This window comes from Diaporthe amygdali, assembly GCF_026229845.1.
Source record: "Diaporthe amygdali strain CAA958 chromosome Unknown NODE_5_length_1802954_cov_64_987939, whole genome shotgun sequence".
Lineage (NCBI taxonomy): Eukaryota > Fungi > Ascomycota > Sordariomycetes > Diaporthales > Diaporthaceae > Diaporthe > Diaporthe amygdali.
Window position 1 is genome coordinate 1,058,715 of NW_026517025.1, and position 16,799 is coordinate 1,075,513.

Below are 16,799 nucleotides of genomic sequence, written 5' to 3' on the forward strand. Positions count from 1 at the left end.
CATTCTTGTTTGAATCTACAGAATAGAAACAAGCACAAGTTGAAAGTTACTGTACTGCAGACCCCGAGAGGCGGTTTGGTCCCCATTGTTTTTGGAATGTTTCCGCGTTGGCACGCCCCATTGACGATAAAGTGGCCCACCCCACCCCACCACTAGCAAAGCACCAGCACTTCAGACGGAAGTTTACCTCCAGTGACCGTTTTGGTTCTGAATGTCAACCGGTGGTGGCCAGTGGTTCGTCAACGCTGCTCTGGTCTGAATCGCCTCCCCCCCGCAGTTTTGGTTTTGTCTGGGCTTTTGGAAGCTGGACTGAGACCTGTCGGTTATTACTGCCCGCAGCAGAGCAGAGCACAGCATACCACACCACCTTTTCATTCACCAACATCAGCATCATCATCGTCGTCGTCACCAGCAGCATCAACAGCGACAACACCTCTGGTATTCACTCTGTTCTCACATAGCAGCACTTGACCTTTTCATCACACGCATCTATTTAATTCATTTTCTGCTCGGCTTGACCTGCAACAACCCAACAATCTCACCTTGCTTCGTCTGGGCGACCCCTACCTTTAGTCAATTGGATCGGACCAGGGATTGCATCTGACAAAAACCCTGCTCTCAAAAGCCGCTTCGGACTGGTCGCCCTATCCGACCGCGAGCCCCACGTCGACGTCCCCAAAGCCCAAGCCACCTTCGACTCGTCGCGATCGCCCCTCTTACTTTCGACCTCGCCCCTCGACGAATATCATCACCGTATTCACTCTGCCAGTCTCCTTGTCGGCGGCTGCCGAAACTCTCGCAGCAGCAGGTTGTACCGGCTGCCAAGTACAACTGCTACTACTAATACCACGCCTTGTCCGGCGCCCTTCAGCAGCTGCTCACCTCGGTCGTCCGCTTCGGACCCTCCTCGATCCCAAGGGAGGTACCCCTTGAGATCAACCCTTTCTCCCTCCTTCTCACCCATCGGAAGCCGTGGGATTCGTGCCTCATCTCGCGAATCCACGCCTACCCCCACCTACCTACCACACATCCCTTCCTCACCATCAAAGGCAAGGGCTCGCACCACCATGCCCTTCAGAGACAGGGTGGCCCGCCGGTTCGGCGAGACTGTAAGCTCTCCAGCTTCGCTTTCACCCCATCTTACCCTCTCTATTCCCCCCACCAATTTCAGTCCCGACCCTCGCGTTGGCACTGGCAGCGGTCGCGGTCTGGGCTGCATCGAAACCAGAGCTACAGCCCGCCACGACCGCATGGACTGCAACGGCGCAGCCGGGGGAAACGGCAGCGAAATAGACAAGATCGTCCGAAAGACCCTCGGCCCCCAGCATCGGCCGGCCGACAAGGTCGTCAAGAGCGTTGGGAGACCCGTGAGGATAGCAAGCCGGCGCAACACCGGCAACCCCCATGCCTTTTCTGATCTTACTTCTTGGTCTTCTGCTTCCTCGGCTCGGCGCACCTCGCCTCGACCAAGACCTCCCCATGCCAGCTTGCGCCTCACGGGCTTCGACTCCAGAGGCAACTTTCATTCTAGAGTGACTAGAGCCAACAGTAAGATGACTGACGCCAACGGAAACCAGCTCTCGCCCACTGCACCCTACCTCTCATGTAAGTTGAGCCCGACGTTTACCCTTAATCGATGTTTGACAACGAGCTGACACAAACTTTACTCTCGCAGATCACGACATTTGCCGTATGCGACAACCCAGTGCTACCCTCTCGAGCGACCGAGCCCCGCTGACAAACAATAGTTACTTATGAGGATATCAAGGCATTGCGGAATGACTGGCTTACTGATAATGTGCGTACATGAAAACGGTGGACTCTCTTCCCAGAGCCCGAGTGCTAACTTCGCTACGTACAGAATATCCACTTTTGGGAGGAGTACGTGACACCCTCACCTTGGCCCCACGGTAGCACCACAACCTTCCTGCGGTTACTGACACACCCACCCTCTCCAGGTGGCTCGAGCACGAGATCCTTCCGAAATACCCTCAGGCGCGAATCTGCTTGCTACGACCGTCAATGACCTACCTCCTGATGCGCAACGACCCAGCCTCGATCCGCTCCGCACTACCGGACATGACGAAGGTGACGCACGTGTTCCTGCCGATCAACGACGCGGTGAGCCGCACGCAGCCGGACGGGTCGCACTGGTCGCTGCTGCTGGTGTCCAAGATCGACGGCGTGGCGTTCCACTACGACTCACTGGGCGGCGCCAACGTGGACGAGGGCCGGCGCGCGAGCGAGCGCATGGCCGTCCTGCTGGGCATGCCGCTGCGCTTCCAGAACATCTCGGACTGCCCGCAGCAGGAGAATGGTAACGACTGCGGCGTCTTTGTCTGTATCCTCATGCGCCACCTGCTCGTCAAGCGGCTGCTCAACGCAAACGCCCGCGAGAAGGTGTCCATGAGCATGGCGAACAAGATGATTGATGCTGCCGGTGCACGCAAGGAGATGACCAAGATCATTGAGAGTCTGCGCAAGGAGGGCGAGAGGCGCCGTAGCGCGAGCCCGTTCCCCAAGCAGGAGGGTGCGCCGCGGATCGACTAGTGATCCGGTCACGCGAAGCAGCATCTCTGTGCGAAAGCAGCACCCACAAACTAGGGAACAAGGGACTCAGGAATCGAAGCAGCCTCGCAAGGCAAAGCCATCGAGCTTGTGACACTGCGTAGGATGGTCTTCGGCCACCGCGTCAGGTGATCATGCACTGCTTTCCAACGAGATACGTGACCGTCGACACGTGGAAGCCTGGATGCACACACTATGCGGCACGTTGGCGACCGCGGTACAACGTATGTCTCGGAGATAGGATCAGGAGTTCGGCATGACGGTTCAGCAGGAGGCGTTTGAGACAATATTCAGGCAAATGATTTCGAAAGCGTGAGACTGCAGGGGGCACCGTGACAGGCGTTGAGGCCGACGACTGGCGTGTAGCGGTCTTTTCATTTAGAACTTGAGTGTTCGTTCTGCCAAACAGGCCGAAGCGGTTGAGAGGAGGAAGGTTACCGGAGCAAAGTAGCACCGGTATCTGAGCATTTGTGCTTTCATGAGATGAGAGCAAGTTGACTCTGGCATGATGAGTCTTGATACTCGCGTTCTGGAAGAGATACCACGAGTAGCAGGATATATGACCCGACTAAAGTAATGGTCCGCATTGCTGTGATTCGGTCTACTTTGGATGATCCTGTGTATCTGCCGTTGTAACAAAGTTGCAGTACGATGCTCAACTCTATGTTGATTTCTCTTCACCAATTCCCCTTGAAACCATGGTCCCAGGCCTCTGTGGCCGTAGAATTCATACCCCTCAAGCCTCTGTCCCCCCAAGTCCCCGCTGATCTTGCCGTTGACCGTACCATTTGAGGCGCCGACTTTTCTGGGTATCTCAGCCCAGGTGATACCTCCCAAAATTAACCGCCTGTTGGGAACTTTGGCCAAGCCGTAGCTGGTGATTCGCATCTTTTGCAGTCCGTCCCACGTCAAAGGCATGGGTTCTTTGAGAAATGTCTCGACGGTCGATCATGCCCTCGTCTCAACATGCTCCCCTTTCTACCTTCCAGGCCTGGCCAATGCGTGCGTCGTGAGCTGGTAGGGTGATTGTAGTATTGTATACCTCCGTCGCGCACGGGTTTCAAGTTGCTTTTCCAGCAAGACCATTTTGTCGCGAGAAAGCCGGGTTCTGCTCCATCGTAGCAGAGATAAATCCCCTCAGAGCAGCGAACCGGTTCGCGGTGCTCTGCAAAGGCGCACGGTTCTCCTCCTCGCCGTCCTTCTGCTCAACATCCATCTCCACCTGCTGCTGCGCCACAGGCTGCTCCTTGACCGTGCTGAGCTGCGCAAGACTCATACCGAAGCGCTCCATCTCGCCACGCACAAGACGCTCCTTCTTGCGCAGGGCACCAGGCGTGCTCTTCAGCGACTTGTGCCGGATCCGCCCCGCGGCCTCGGTCTCACCAGCCTCGACCTCGTCGCGCGTCAGGGTCGGCAGGGCGTCGGACAGGGCGGCGAGGCTGGTGGCGGCCTGGGCCTGGCGGTGCTTCTCGCGGCGCTTGAGGTTCTTGCGCTGGGTGGGCGTCTTGGCGGCGGGCTTGGAGATGCGGGACACGAAGGACGAGTGCTTGATCAGCCGCTTGTCGCGCTTCGACTCGATGAAGCTGTCCGAGACCTGTGCCGAGGGCCGGTGCACCTTGCGCGGGGCGAGGGGGTTGGCGAGGCGCTCTGTTGCTTTTGCGCGGAGGGTCTTGCGCTTTGTGGGGGCTGTTGGGGCCTATGTTGTCATCGTTAGTCGTGCAGAGGGAGACCATTGGCGAAGCTGGGTGAGAGCTGACCATATTGAACGGTATCTTTGAGCACTTGGGAATGTTGTTAGTGGTGGTGTGAGCGAAATTGATCGTTCGGAGGCAAATGTGGGCGTGGGAATCGTGGAATTGGCTTTCATGTGAAGGAGGATTGGAAGGATCAACAGCCTTCAAAAAATTAATCGATAGGCAAAGCGAGCTATCAGGGTTCTGATATTTGCAGCGGCAGGCAGTCGATCCCGCTGTAACGGTTGTAGGGATGGGAGCTCCACAGCGCCATCGACCCCGGATTTTAGTCATCTCAGCCCTACGGCTCACGGCTCACTCACCCGTAGCAGAATCCTTGGGTGCGCTATCAGAGAGAGACTCATGAACGACCCAGCCAGTCTCCCTGTCTTGCCATGGACACTGCAGGGAAGAGCGCAGAGCAGCTGCGTTTGCAAATTGCGAAAGCTGAAGAGGAGCTGAAGAGTCTCAGAGAACAACTTGCTCACGCAGAAGCTCAGGAACAGCAGCAAAAGGCAGATACTGCGACTACAGATACCAACGGCACCTCTTGGAAATGGCCATTAGACGCAGACGAATATGACCGCTACGGGAGGCAGTTGATTCTGCCCATCGTCGGCATCCAAGGTCAGTTTCGCTCATTCTCACACTTGAATGCTGTTACTGATGCTGTTACAGGTCAACAGAGGCTTAAAGCCTCAAAGATCCTCATCATCGGTGCCGGTGGCCTTGGATGTCCGGCGGCAGCATACATAGCCGGGGCTGGAGTTGGTTCACTCGGCATCGTCGACGGCGACGTCGTCGAGCCCTCCAACCTCCACCGTCAGATAGCCCATGGGACGTCGAGAGTGGGCATGCTCAAGGTGGACAGCCTGATCGCATATTGCAAAGAGTAAATATGCCCCTCTTCCACATTATGACCGCTCAAAAGTACCACAATCCCGCAGAGTACTAATACCACGACAGACTTAACCCACTTCCAGAGTACATCCCATACAGGGAGCACCTCACCCCTCAGAACGCAGAGCACATCGTCAGCGGCTACGACCTGGTCCTCGACTGCACCGACCACCCCACGTCCCGCTACCTCATCTCCGACGCCTGCGTCCTGCTGCGCAAGCCCCTCGTCTCCGCCTCGGCCCTGCGCACCGACGGCCAGCTCATCGTCCTGAACTGCCCGCCCACCGCCCAGGGCGTCCTCCTCCCCTCTTCCGAGACGGGAAAAGCGGCGACCCCCACCGCGCCGCCCTGCTACCGCTGCGTCTTCCCCAAGCCGCCGCCGCCCGAGAGCGTCGTCAGCTGCGGCGAGGGCGGCGTCCTGGGCCCCGTGGTCGGCGCGATGGGCGTGCTGCAGGCCCTCGAGGCCATCAAGATCGTCGCGGCCGGGATGCACCTCCCCGCGACCACCCCTCGTGCCGCGGTGCCGCCGACGCTGCTGCTCTTCTCGGGCGCCGCGGTTGGGGCGCCCTCGTTCCGCTCTGTGAGGATGCGCGCCCGCCGGAAGGAGTGTTTTGCCTGTGGTGAGGGTAGCGCGGCGCGGCTTACCCTCGGGACGCTGCGGAGCGGGAGTCTGGATTATGTTGCGTTCTGTGGGGGCATGAGCGGGCCGGTCAGGATCCTAGGCGATGGGGAGAGGGTCTCTGCTCAGGCGTACCAGGAAGTACTGCATGGCCGGGACAAGGCCAGGCCCGTGCTGCTGGACGTCAGGGAAAGAGAGTTGTTTGACATTGGATGCATCGACGGGGCTATTAGTATTCCCTACTCGAAGATCCAGAGTGCTGGGAGGGCCAAGAGGCCAGAGGGCGTGGATGGTGCGGCTGAGGAGGTTTTGCCCGACTGGGTACCACCAGATTTGCCAGAGGACGCACCCATCTATGTTGTGTGTAGGGTTGGCAATGACTCCCAGCTCGTGGCCAAGCAGTTGAAGGACCTTGGCCTGGGTCGGGATGGGAAGAGGTTCATTGGCGACATCCAAGGGGGAATGAAGGCTTGGAAGCAGGAAGTAGACAGTACTTTACCCTTCTTATAGCGCTGCCAGTTGTTGCCTATAGCAGTCTACTCGAATGATCTCGCTTTGAAAGACCTCCGAAGAAACTGGCCAATTGGCCCATTTTCAATTTTCACAATATCCATAGAGGTAAGTTCAAGAATAGGATGTCATGTCCATTTTGCGGCATTACGGTCCTGTAGGTACAAATACAATTATGGAGAGGCTCTGAACTCCGGCAAATGAGACTCATACTTGTGTTTTTGCATCCATTCCCATCGATAACTAGCTTCGACCTCCAACTGTGGTGATCGGAGGCCATCAATCCAGCCCACTTGCAGATTGTCCCCATAATCCCGGTCCCAAGGAATCTGGAGATTGTGATGCCACCAGGTCGCAGCTAAATGTCAGTGACCGAGCGTGTTCTGTCCTCATGGTCTTGCTGACATGTCCTGGTGAAGTCACTCATATGAAGGTGGTCCTCTTCTTGTTGTACGCCCTCTGGTCCTTCAGCCATTGCCTGTAGCCAGCGACGCTGGATATCTTCTCGCCGTAGAAGTCAGGCACCGGGTTACCGGTCGAGGAGTTGGAGGGGTCGACGCGGTTCTTCTTGATCCGGGCAAAGAACTGGCTCTCCTTCTGCAACACCCACCTCCGTCAGCATATGAAACCATTCGCAAGGTCAATACATAGTAATACTTACCACAGTCATGGGCGCCTTATACTTGCGCTTAATCAGGTAGAAAACGGCATTCCCAACACTCGGCCCGACAACCCACCCCATGGCGATGCATCCCAGCGTGATGAGCCCCAGCGTCAGGATGGGGTCGAGCGGGATCTGGCCGGTCAGCGAGTCGGCCGCCCCTGACCCGAGCACCAGCGCGCCGGCCGTGCCGCACCCGAGCGACATGATCGCGCTGAAGCCCACCTGCCACCGGCGCCGCGTCTTGCGCAGCTGGAAGAACGAGTTCCAGTCCAGCGGGGGCATGTCCGGGTTCGACTTCGCGTACGCCTCGGCCCGCTGCGCCGCGCGCAAGGCGGCCGCGGCGTCCGCGTCATGGTCTCGTGTCGAGGAGGAGGAGGAGGAGGAGGAGGCATGTCGGCGCGCCGCTGGTGATGGTCTTGTGGCCGGGCGGCGGATTGTGAGGATGGGCGAGGAGGATGAGGAGGGCCTGGTGCCGGCGGGGGCGGGTGTGGTGGAGGAGGGGTCGGACAGCTTGGAGCGCACGCTCGCGAAGGGCGAGGCGGCTGTGATGGTCGAGTAGGGGCAGCTGGTGGTGCTGCGCAGGAGGATGGGCTGCAGGGCGCATCCGCCGCGGGTGACGCCTGAGCGGAGCATTGCCGTTGTCGTCGAGGCGATCATTTTGGTCTCTTGTGTGCGGGCACGACGATCCGCGATGGGAGTTGGAGGTTCTGCAATTGGCCCCAGTGGACACTGGGAGAGGATGGGTGTGGAAATGTCTGCCTCGTGTCGACCAGAAATTTGGTGGAGCGGTGACGTTGATGGGCTGTGCGGGTGGAAGATTTGCTTGGTGCTTGGGGAGCTGGCGTGGTGGAGGTCAAAGCTTTCGAAGCTCTTCCAACGGTCCCGCTTCTTGCACCACCACCTCAGTCCACCTGCACCTGGCGCCCGCACCGTCGAGCTGTCGCGTGCCTGCCGCGTTACTAAGTCGAGCCACGGTCTTTGCTGCTATTTCCTTACGTTCATCTACGAGACTGAAAGCTCAGACTTTAATATAGAAAATGGGATATAATTTCTGCATCAGAACTAACTATTAAATAAAAAGATATTTTTATATAATTTTACAATTTTTAAAAATAATTTTAAAATAATTTTATTTAGAAACCAATATTAAATTGAGTTTATTTTTATTATTAATCAAATTACTTTTTAACCAATTCAGATTTAATTAACTTTTTATAACCTTATTTAGGTCAATTAGGGCAACTAAGCGCCTTTTACCCCAACTAAATCACATGGCCGGCGCGATACACCGCTACACCCACCTCATCGCGACTTGACGCGCGACTTTGACCGTTCTTGAACAACTGCAGCAGCCCCGAACAGGGCTCGGCCCTTGGGCGACAGAAGGCATCGCTTGCCTTTCACGAAGTCCTTCGCCCATGACTACTGGTGTATTCCCTTGCCGGCTCTGTGCACGCGCGCGCGACGTGTCGAGTCGCAGGCGATTTCGCAGCATCCTACCTGTCGAGCCTCGGCCAGGCTCGTCGGCCCTGCGCCGATAATGGCCGACTCAGAGGCTGGCTGGGAGCAGTTTCGCTCCGACCTCAGGGTGTCCAAGATGACCATAAATCAAGAGAAACCCCCGTTACGATTTCAGATTCCGATTCGTCCCCAGGTCCCAAAATACAGATCAGGCAGTGGCCCTCCTCCACCTCAAATCAACCTGCGGCTTGTCCACGACAGCAACGCCTTCATCGTTGACAAGGTTGTCCTCCCGCGTGGGCCCTTCAAATCCTACAACGATCCTCGACAGCGCCGCTGCTATTACATCGTAGGCTGGCCCGACCTTCCAGCAGCCCGCCCTGTGGTGGATGCTAGCAAGATTCTAGACTACGTTTCGCCGCGTACCTTGGAAGACTGGGAGTATCAGGATGCGCTGCGCCGCGAGGAAGAGCGTGAGAGGGCCAGGGAAGCAGAAGAGCATGCGGCAGCCGAGAGCAAGGCATTGGTCACGCCTGCCACTGTTGGTCCTCAACCGGGCGTGAAGCGCAGACCAGGACGACCACCTAGAGCGATGATAGAGGCCCGGCCGCCTCCAGAGCCCCAATTGAACTCTGAACAAGAGGAGATACTCCAAAAACGAAAACGAGGTCCGTCGCTGTCCACACCGCGAAAGAGCAGACTGGCGCAACTGGTGGCAGAGGAGGAGATCCTGGATGAGCTGGAGGAGGCAGATGAGGACGCAGACATGGCAATACATCGGCAACTCGAGAGCGAGTCGCTTGACGAGGGTATCTCAAACGGCGATTTGAAAGTGAGGGTATTGGAAGATTCACGATTGCCGCAGCTGGGTTCAGGTGTACCAGGGAGTTCTGGTGGTGAATCTTCGCGAGCTAGCAGCGTCGCAATACCAGCTCCTGTTCACCCACCCAGCTCCCTTGCCAGAACTGCGGCCGGCATGGCCGTATATGGCTCTCCCACGCGTACCATGGCTAAAAAAGTCGCAAAAGAGCACAACAATCATTCTAGTTCCTCCTCAAATCGCTCCTCTCAGGTCCCGATGAGGCCTGTGATCTCCACGACGCCTATACCGCTGCCGCCTTATCTCTCGCAGGCAATGAAACAGCGCCCATCGATGTCGAAGCCACTGGCCAAGAATGTGACTTCCTCGAAAGATTCAAAGTTACAAACAAAACCTGGCCAAGGCACAGCCTCGACGCCGGCCACTTCGCAGTCACATCGAAAGGAGGGTCAAGAACGCTCGCCTTGCGCAAATTCATCGCTGTCTCATGAAAACGGCTTTACCGGCTTTACCGGCTTCACCCCCATAGGGAGTACATTTCCAAGGCCGCCCAAAAGGCCAGCCGATGAGTCACCTATGTCTGCAGAGACTCCTGCGAGCATGAAGTCGAAGAAGGGAAGGGAAAAGAAGGAACCCAAGCTGTTTTTGGCGGATCCAGTGCCTCCAGCAGAATCTACAACGTCATTCGATCCGGCACTAGATCTCATCCAGGGCGAGCAAGACTACGTGGTTAAGCGTCTCGAAGGTGACTACGTCCTGGACGGGGTGCACTGGTTCAAGGTGCGGTGGGAAGGCAACTGGCCGGAGGGCCAGAACCCGACCTGGGAGCCGAAGGAGAATATTGCAGACAAGCTGGTCAAGGACTATCTCAAAAGAAAGGCGAAGCGCGGGGCCCTGAACAAGAACAATGGCACCAAGAAGACGAAGTTGAAGCGGCCAAACTCACTGACCGACTTGGCCAAAAGATACAACAGCGTCGCGGAGGCCTTCGAGGGCCAGGAGGAACTCAACCCTACCGCCGCCACGATGCTCGACCATGGCGATAGCCAGTACGATGTCATGGACGCTGACGACGGCCCGGATGAACTCTTTGTCGTTGACGAGGAGAGTGAGAGGGCCGCGAGGGAGCGGAAGAAGACTGTGGATGCGCAGATCGCCGCACAGCTTGCGACCATGGCAAGAGGCGCTCCTCGGCATTTCTAATTGTCATTGATGGCGTCTGGGCGCAATCATTTGGATGATTGTTGGGGGTTAAAGATAGACGGGCTGTTTGCTCTTGTCTCGGAGTTTGGTCAGCGTATCGTCACACTCTAGAGCCTGGTCAATTACATTCCAGGTACTGTCGGGCGTTTATGAATACTTGTAGAAGCATAGACACCATGCACAGAAACGATTTCGAGGTCAGAGACGACCTGCCAGAAAAGCAATAAAAATGTACCAAAAACTCGCAAAGTATCATTATGTTTCTGCTTGTTGGGATGAAGCAGAACGTTGAGTAGAGTAGAGTGTCCGAGTGTGAATCCCGTGCAAAGTAGGAGAACGGCTGTGCCGCTCATTAGCAAAAATAATTCTGAGTCCCCAGGCATTCAGCGAGAAAGCTCAAAGTAGGTCAGAAGACAATCCGAAAGAAGCAGGTCGGGTGTGCTTCAAAAGAGGACTGACTGTATCCTCAACCCCAAATGTGTCCGCCAGCAACAGCCTTGTTGCTGCGGGCATCCTTGTGAAAACAGGCTGTGTCAAATCTATGAACAGCTCAGGTGCCATTCAATAGTCTGCCGAATCCGCTGAACCCTAATGATATCCGGAGTTGCGCAAGCTTTTCCAGAGGAGGCTGGGTGAATCATATGAACAGCCCAAGTGCTGCTCAAAAGACACCCGCCCTGCTTGCTCAATCCCAGCCGCCGCTTTTTTTCTTCTTCATAATTCATGTGAAGCTTCAAAGATAGAAGAAGTCTAGTCGCAAAAGTAGCCCAAGTGCTACTAAAGGACTGGATCCATGTTCACTAACGCCCATAAGCAAGTCTTTTCAATCAAGCTCGACAACGTGCTTTGTAGCGGTGTCAAAGCCATCTGGAGCAATGTAGAAGGTGGTTCCGAAAGAGGCCCACTGCTTATCGCTCATAGCACGAAACTCCTCCAGACTGCACGTCCAAAAGGCGTCCTGTGTGTGTAAGTCTTTGCGTGAGTACTTCCCAGGTGCGGGAGAAGCAACGAGGTTGGCAACAGGTTTGAGCTCGTCAGACACGAGCTTTCCAGACTCCGCGGCCTTGTCATCAAGCAGAACGACACAGGTCGCCGAGTCAGGCCTGACAAACTTGTCATTGAGCGTGCCGGAATCATCAGGCCCAGTGACGTTGCTGAAGCCGGTACCAGAGCTATCAGTACGACCGTTCTCGACAGAATTGCCGGCCTCGTTGTGTTGTTGGTCGGGTGTGCCAGTAGCGCACACAGAGACCGAAGAAAGAGATGTAGAATTAGAAATGAAAGACGAATCATGTACAGTCAAGAGTGAAGCATCTCCTGGAACCTGAATCTCCTGTGGAGCATCCGTCAGTTTGGTCCGGGTGCCATTATCGCCCTAGGAATCATAGAATCCCGAGCGAGGCTGGCGTCCGCTCTGGGGGTTGAGGCCACCCAGGTTAGAGTAGTTGTGGTTGGGATTGCAACAGTTGCCGCCTGTGTTGCTACTACCGATACCACCGCTGCTGCTGTTGTTTGCAAAATTGCTGGGAGGACCGATGGCGCGGTACGGCTGCTCAGTGTGGCGTGCACCAGAATAGGGCGGAAAGCCGAGAGCCTGACGCTCCTGGGTGCGGGCGACATAGGCCTCCAAAGGCGAGAGGTGATAGCCGGGAAGAGCATTGCGGTTGGCTGTAAAGGATTGACAGAGGCTGGCAACGTTCTGATTAAAACCGCTGAGGCTATAAGAAGCAGGACCAGGTTTGGGCTGCTGTGGAGCGTGATTGGCGATGCTGCTGGTGCACAGGCCAGTAGTTGTCACACGGGTATCAGTAAAAGGGTCGGACAGTGGAGCTGGAGGAGGAAGAGTTCCAGTTTGCAGGTTGTTAAGAGACCACTGCAAGCGTCCGGTGATACCTGTGTCCGGAATGGACAAAAGAGGAGTACGACACTGCCAGAATGCTTGGACAGGGTCAATGACACCCTCAAAGGTAAAAGCCAAGAGGCTCTTTGAGTCGAGCGCTAGCAAGTCGACAAAAGGCTCATGGTGTCTGAAAATGCGGACCTCTCCCTCATCAAGGTTCAGTATGAGCTTCTCTGGGCCATCTGAGCACGGGTCGTATTCATATTCAAGCTGGACAACACGCAACTTGGCTTCTTGAGCCGCCCTCATGCTGGTATACCAGACATGCAGGTCTCCGTAAATGGGCGCTCCATTCTGGTCACGCACTGGGCCGTCGAGCCACATTCCCTCCACCTGATCCTTCTGGTGTTGGGAGTTGTGAAGATCAAGGGCACGATAAATGCCGGCAACCTCATAAGGCTTACACTCCTTGTAAACGAGGCAGCGAGAGCCTGCAGGAACAACGGTTCGGGGCTCGGTGGGGATGTCACCACGGTTCCAAACAGTTCCCATTCCAGGGGCTGTCTTGTATAGCTGGACCTTTGCGCGGCGCTCCCAAGTAAAGGGGACACCGGGGCGTGAAATTTGAAATGTCCACAGACCCCAGACCGGTGTCTCGGCGCAGAACTCAGCATAGGTGATAGCATCTGCGGGAAGCTTGAAAGTGACAATGGCAATACGGTTCTCCTCGAACTGGCTAATGTAGCACGATTCCACGCCACCACGGACCCGGGGAAGAACGTCGGCCACAGTTAGGGAGTCGGGCAAAGGCGAGATCGTCACTGTTCGGTTGTACTTCTTCTCCTGTTCCATCTGGGTCTTCTCCAGCCATCGTGTGAATCGACCATGCTCACCGACGTCTTCATTGGTGATGTGGGCAAACGAATGTTGCGCCTGGCGGTTGCTGGTGGAATTCATGTTGAAAGGATCATCGGAGAGTCCGGCCAGATTGTCGGGTGAAGAGGGCAAGGCGAAGGTGTTGCCATGAACAAACGCTGATGGGTATCGCGGCCCCGATGGTGTTCGAGCTCGAGGGCTGGTGCTGATGGCATCAAATCTTGCGTAAGACATGATGGTGAATCAGGGAGGTGTGCCACTGAAGAATGCTTGGTAGACAGGTAGTGTTAGATCAGGAAGAGCACGGGTTGGGAGAGTAAAGGTTAGAAAAGCCCACCTTGGAAGAATGGCGTTTGGAAGAGTCAAGGATAGAAGACTCGAGGATGGAAGAGTCAACGATGGAAGAGCTGAGATTGGAAGGTCAAGATTGAGAATAGCAATGCTGGAAGAGTGCTGGCTGGAATGGGATGGATTGGAGTAGTAAAAAGATAAATTATGTTCTCCTTGACATGTGGTGGCAGTGTAGCTGGACTGGTCGAGGGAAGAGAGGAAGATGTCTTAGATTGACAAGGGCAAGGAGAAGAGCAGGTCTGGGATTTAGTTAGTTAAAGAATAAATCATGGCCTCCTGGAATATGGTGGCGGTGCAGCTGGACTGGTCGAGGAAAGAGACGAAAGAAGTCTTAGACTTGTCCACTTCAAAGATGAAAGGCGATGAATCCGGCTACAAGACAGCTGTATGGGGGCGTGCGCAAATGAGCTTGACCAAGACTTGCAGAGATAGTTCGGACGATCGGTCTGGTGAAGAAGGAGGTAGAAAGCTTGTCGAGGTCAAAGAAATACATGAGGCGAATACGCATGTAAGCAACTCGTATGAGAATCTGCGCGAGCAGGTTTAACACAGACTTCAAAGGATGAAGTCGAGTCTCCACTGTGAGGAGGGCAGAAGAAAGAAATGTCTCCAATTCCACGGATGGAATTAGATGAATGATAATGTAAGATGATTGTAAGATATTGCTCGCATCCCAGCTTGAAGATGGCTTCAGCTCATGTTTGTTGACATGAGTGAAGAGATATGTTCTGTATGGCTCCGGCTTGGACAGGCACAGGATGCAAATTGAACCATAATGAGTGCCGCTAGCCATCGACATGATCTGATCAGATTCTGAGAGTGAGATAGAATTGGCAATACAAAACATTGGTGTGGAGCTACCCGTGTTAGGCCTTATGAAGCATCCGAGATAGCTGATCTTGCCGGGATGAAGAGACAGGTAAAATTTGCAACTGGAGGTCCGATGTTGATGAGTAACATCACCGGCGCCGAGGTTTAAGAATAGTGGTGATCAAACTGAGGCATGTTGGAATCAATTGGGTCCTAATGATCGTAATAGATGGATATCTCATACTTGAAACCACCGCACGTTCTCATCTAGGATAGGTATTCCTGCTTGAACTATGCTTGCTGGAAGCGTATGACCTATTTGACAACAAGTGGGGTTACTTTGCTGTCACGGAGATGCAGTACTTCTGTAGATACTAAACCTCATCTACAATCTTCCTACCAAGTTTCACTCCAAGTTCCATAAGAATCAGGCTGTTCATAGGCGTCTCATACTCTACATATACATAGACGAAATCTCTACACTTGCAATAGGACTTTGAATTCCAACTGTTCCTACCCTCTCAAGTCATATTGGGTCTGGCTGAATGGAGCAACAAAATCAAGATCGAGTGTAGGTTATATTAATGATTATGTCCATATGCTGGGCGTAGGTGATTCACGGTCAGGAATGTAATCTCATGTCACTCAAACTGAACACAGTGTTTGACTGGTAATTCGTATAGTAGATCTAGCTGCCGGCAAGAGAATAGCTAATAAGAAGGACGAGAGGGCAGATTCAATGGTCACCGAATATGGAATGGTAAAGAGGACCAGAAGCTTTGAAGACATGCAAAAAAAGAACCCAGTGTCTGACCCCGCTAAGCGGTCTTCCAGCTCTATCACTGATTTCAGACTGTTGAATTTCATTTATCTACTCTCTAAACAAAGCTGCAAAGCAGTCCCGTCTTCAACTTCGTTGTGATCCCTTATTCCTCCCCTTCAAGCTCGTTACTCAACTCGCCAAGATGGCGCCAACCATTTCGTTTGGAATTGAGCTCGAATTCCTGATCGAGGTCGAGCATCAACGAGATAGTACGACAGTCGGCCCCTTGTCCAAAACTATCCCAATCCCACCGGAGCTCTCGATCTACAGCTCCAGGGCTCGACAGGAAGCCGCTCACCATGTGGGCAGGACGGTCAGTGAGACCATATCTCGAAATGTCGTCGTTTGTAATGTTTTCGATCAAAGCAAGGCAGAGGACTTTACGATGTGGACTGTCGCGCAAGATTACAGCGTCATGCCTCCTAGTGGCATCAGAGGACATTGGATCAGCGTGGAACTTATATCCCCAGCCTTCCTGAGTAACGATGTTTCCTCGTTTTCTCAGATCGTCAAGGTGGTCAAGTCCCTCGCCACCTCATACAATATCCATTTGAACCCGTCTTGCGGGTTCCACGTGCACTGCGGCCTCGGGCTGCGTAAGGAAGATCGAATGCCGCTGTGGCTTCTGAAGCGCCTTGGTATGCTGTTCTGGGCTGTCGACCCCGTCTTGTCTCGCCTCCATCCTCCGGAGCGCCTGATCAACCCTTCGCTGGCGGGCATCCGCCTCGATTCGAGGCTTGCGAGCGCTGCGGGAATGCCGAGTACGCAGAAAGTCCTGGACGAGATATCTGAGGACATCTACATGCAGCCGGAGGCGCATGACTGGAAGGCTGGGCAGGATCAGGAGTATGGGTTGCGATATCTTGCCAGACAGGGAGCGTACACGCCTGCCGGTATTCAGCAGCGACAGAGTCTCGCTGCCCAGGAGGACAGGCGTGAGCATCTAGAGAAGGCATGGCGTCTCCCCTGGGCAGATAACGCCGCTCTGCGCCGACACAGCTCAGTCCATGGTGATTATCCAATCCCACAGCGGGCCCCTAGCATCAGGAACGCCAGTGCGCCGCCACTCAGAGAACTCCTCTATTGCTCATGCAAGCCCCATGTTGGCGCTCTTCTGTCATCCCCAGGGATGTGGCGGCCAAACTACTCCTTCGGCAACTACAGACTCGACCGTTCCCGCCAGCCAGAGAGTCGGAAGCCAACAATTGAGTTCAGACAAGCAGGTGGGACCATGGATGCTCGGTGGATTGTCATCTGGACTAAGATTTGCATTGCCCTTATGGAGTACGCGAGAAATTCGACCATGGAAGAGCTCATGGAGCTACTGAACAAGCTAGAGCAGAGAGAAGTGGGCGACTATGGCACGAGCTGCAGCGTCGCGGAGCTCTTGCGGGCTATCGGAAAGGGCGGACTGGCAGATGCCGTGAAGCAGAGATTCGAGGATGTTGGCAGAAAGGGATGGTATTATTGAGTTCTTTCAACAGGTCAGCTCTCGGTCAGAGGAGTTCTGGGGGCTTTTTGAGCAGGGAGTACCGGTGTCAATATTGTCGTAGCCATACGAGCTACCTTTGAGCATTTGGGTTATGTCCCAATGAATGCTCCCCGCTGGGACAGCTTAGAA

At 54.8% G+C, this 16,799-nt stretch overlaps 8 protein-coding genes across 8 annotated transcripts; 4 read left to right on the forward strand and 4 right to left on the reverse strand.

Moving 5' to 3' along the window:
• Positions 1-1,067: 1,067 nt before the first annotated feature.
• Positions 1,068-2,550, forward strand: J7T55_015473 (Ulp1 protease family protein; the record flags this gene model as incomplete). Its single annotated transcript, XM_053139712.1, has 5 exons — positions 1,068-1,605; positions 1,676-1,690; positions 1,749-1,798; positions 1,862-1,881; positions 1,959-2,550. The coding sequence occupies 5 exons, from the start codon at positions 1,068-1,070 to the stop codon at positions 2,548-2,550; spliced, it is 1,215 nt and encodes a 404-aa protein (XP_052997198.1).
• Positions 2,551-3,628: 1,078 nt separating this feature from the next.
• Positions 3,629-4,328, reverse strand: J7T55_015474 (uncharacterized protein; the record flags this gene model as incomplete). Its single annotated transcript, XM_053139713.1, has 2 exons — positions 3,629-4,264; positions 4,326-4,328. The coding sequence occupies 2 exons, from the start codon at positions 4,326-4,328 to the stop codon at positions 3,629-3,631; spliced, it is 639 nt and encodes a 212-aa protein (XP_052997199.1).
• A 368-nt stretch (positions 4,329-4,696) lies between these two features.
• On the forward strand, positions 4,697-6,330 carry J7T55_015475 (molybdenum cofactor synthesis protein; the record flags this gene model as incomplete). The annotated part of the gene is made up of 3 exons (XM_053139714.1): positions 4,697-4,928; positions 4,980-5,193; positions 5,268-6,330. 3 exons carry the CDS (start codon positions 4,697-4,699, stop codon positions 6,328-6,330), a joined length of 1,509 nt encoding a protein of 502 aa, XP_052997200.1.
• Positions 6,331-6,753: 423 nt separating this feature from the next.
• On the reverse strand, positions 6,754-7,651 carry J7T55_015476 (presequence translocated-associated motor subunit pam-17; the record flags this gene model as incomplete). The annotated part of the gene is made up of 2 exons (XM_053139715.1): positions 6,754-6,927; positions 6,992-7,651. 2 exons carry the CDS (start codon positions 7,649-7,651, stop codon positions 6,754-6,756), a joined length of 834 nt encoding a protein of 277 aa, XP_052997201.1.
• An 883-nt stretch (positions 7,652-8,534) lies between these two features.
• Positions 8,535-10,478, forward strand: J7T55_015477 (uncharacterized protein; the record flags this gene model as incomplete). Its single annotated transcript, XM_053139716.1, has 1 exon — positions 8,535-10,478. The coding sequence occupies one exon, from the start codon at positions 8,535-8,537 to the stop codon at positions 10,476-10,478; it is 1,944 nt and encodes a 647-aa protein (XP_052997202.1).
• An 823-nt stretch (positions 10,479-11,301) lies between these two features.
• On the reverse strand, positions 11,302-11,829 carry J7T55_015478 (uncharacterized protein; the record flags this gene model as incomplete). Its single annotated transcript, XM_053139717.1, has 1 exon — positions 11,302-11,829. One exon carries the CDS (start codon positions 11,827-11,829, stop codon positions 11,302-11,304), a length of 528 nt encoding a protein of 175 aa, XP_052997203.1.
• Positions 11,830-11,853: 24 nt separating this feature from the next.
• On the reverse strand, positions 11,854-13,428 carry J7T55_015479 (uncharacterized protein; the record flags this gene model as incomplete). The annotated part of the gene is made up of 1 exon (XM_053139719.1): positions 11,854-13,428. One exon carries the CDS (start codon positions 13,426-13,428, stop codon positions 11,854-11,856), a length of 1,575 nt encoding a protein of 524 aa, XP_052997204.1.
• A 1,892-nt stretch (positions 13,429-15,320) lies between these two features.
• On the forward strand, positions 15,321-16,649 carry J7T55_015480 (uncharacterized protein; the record flags this gene model as incomplete). Its single annotated transcript, XM_053139720.1, has 1 exon — positions 15,321-16,649. One exon carries the CDS (start codon positions 15,321-15,323, stop codon positions 16,647-16,649), a length of 1,329 nt encoding a protein of 442 aa, XP_052997205.1.
• Between the last annotated feature and the right edge of the window lie 150 nt (positions 16,650-16,799).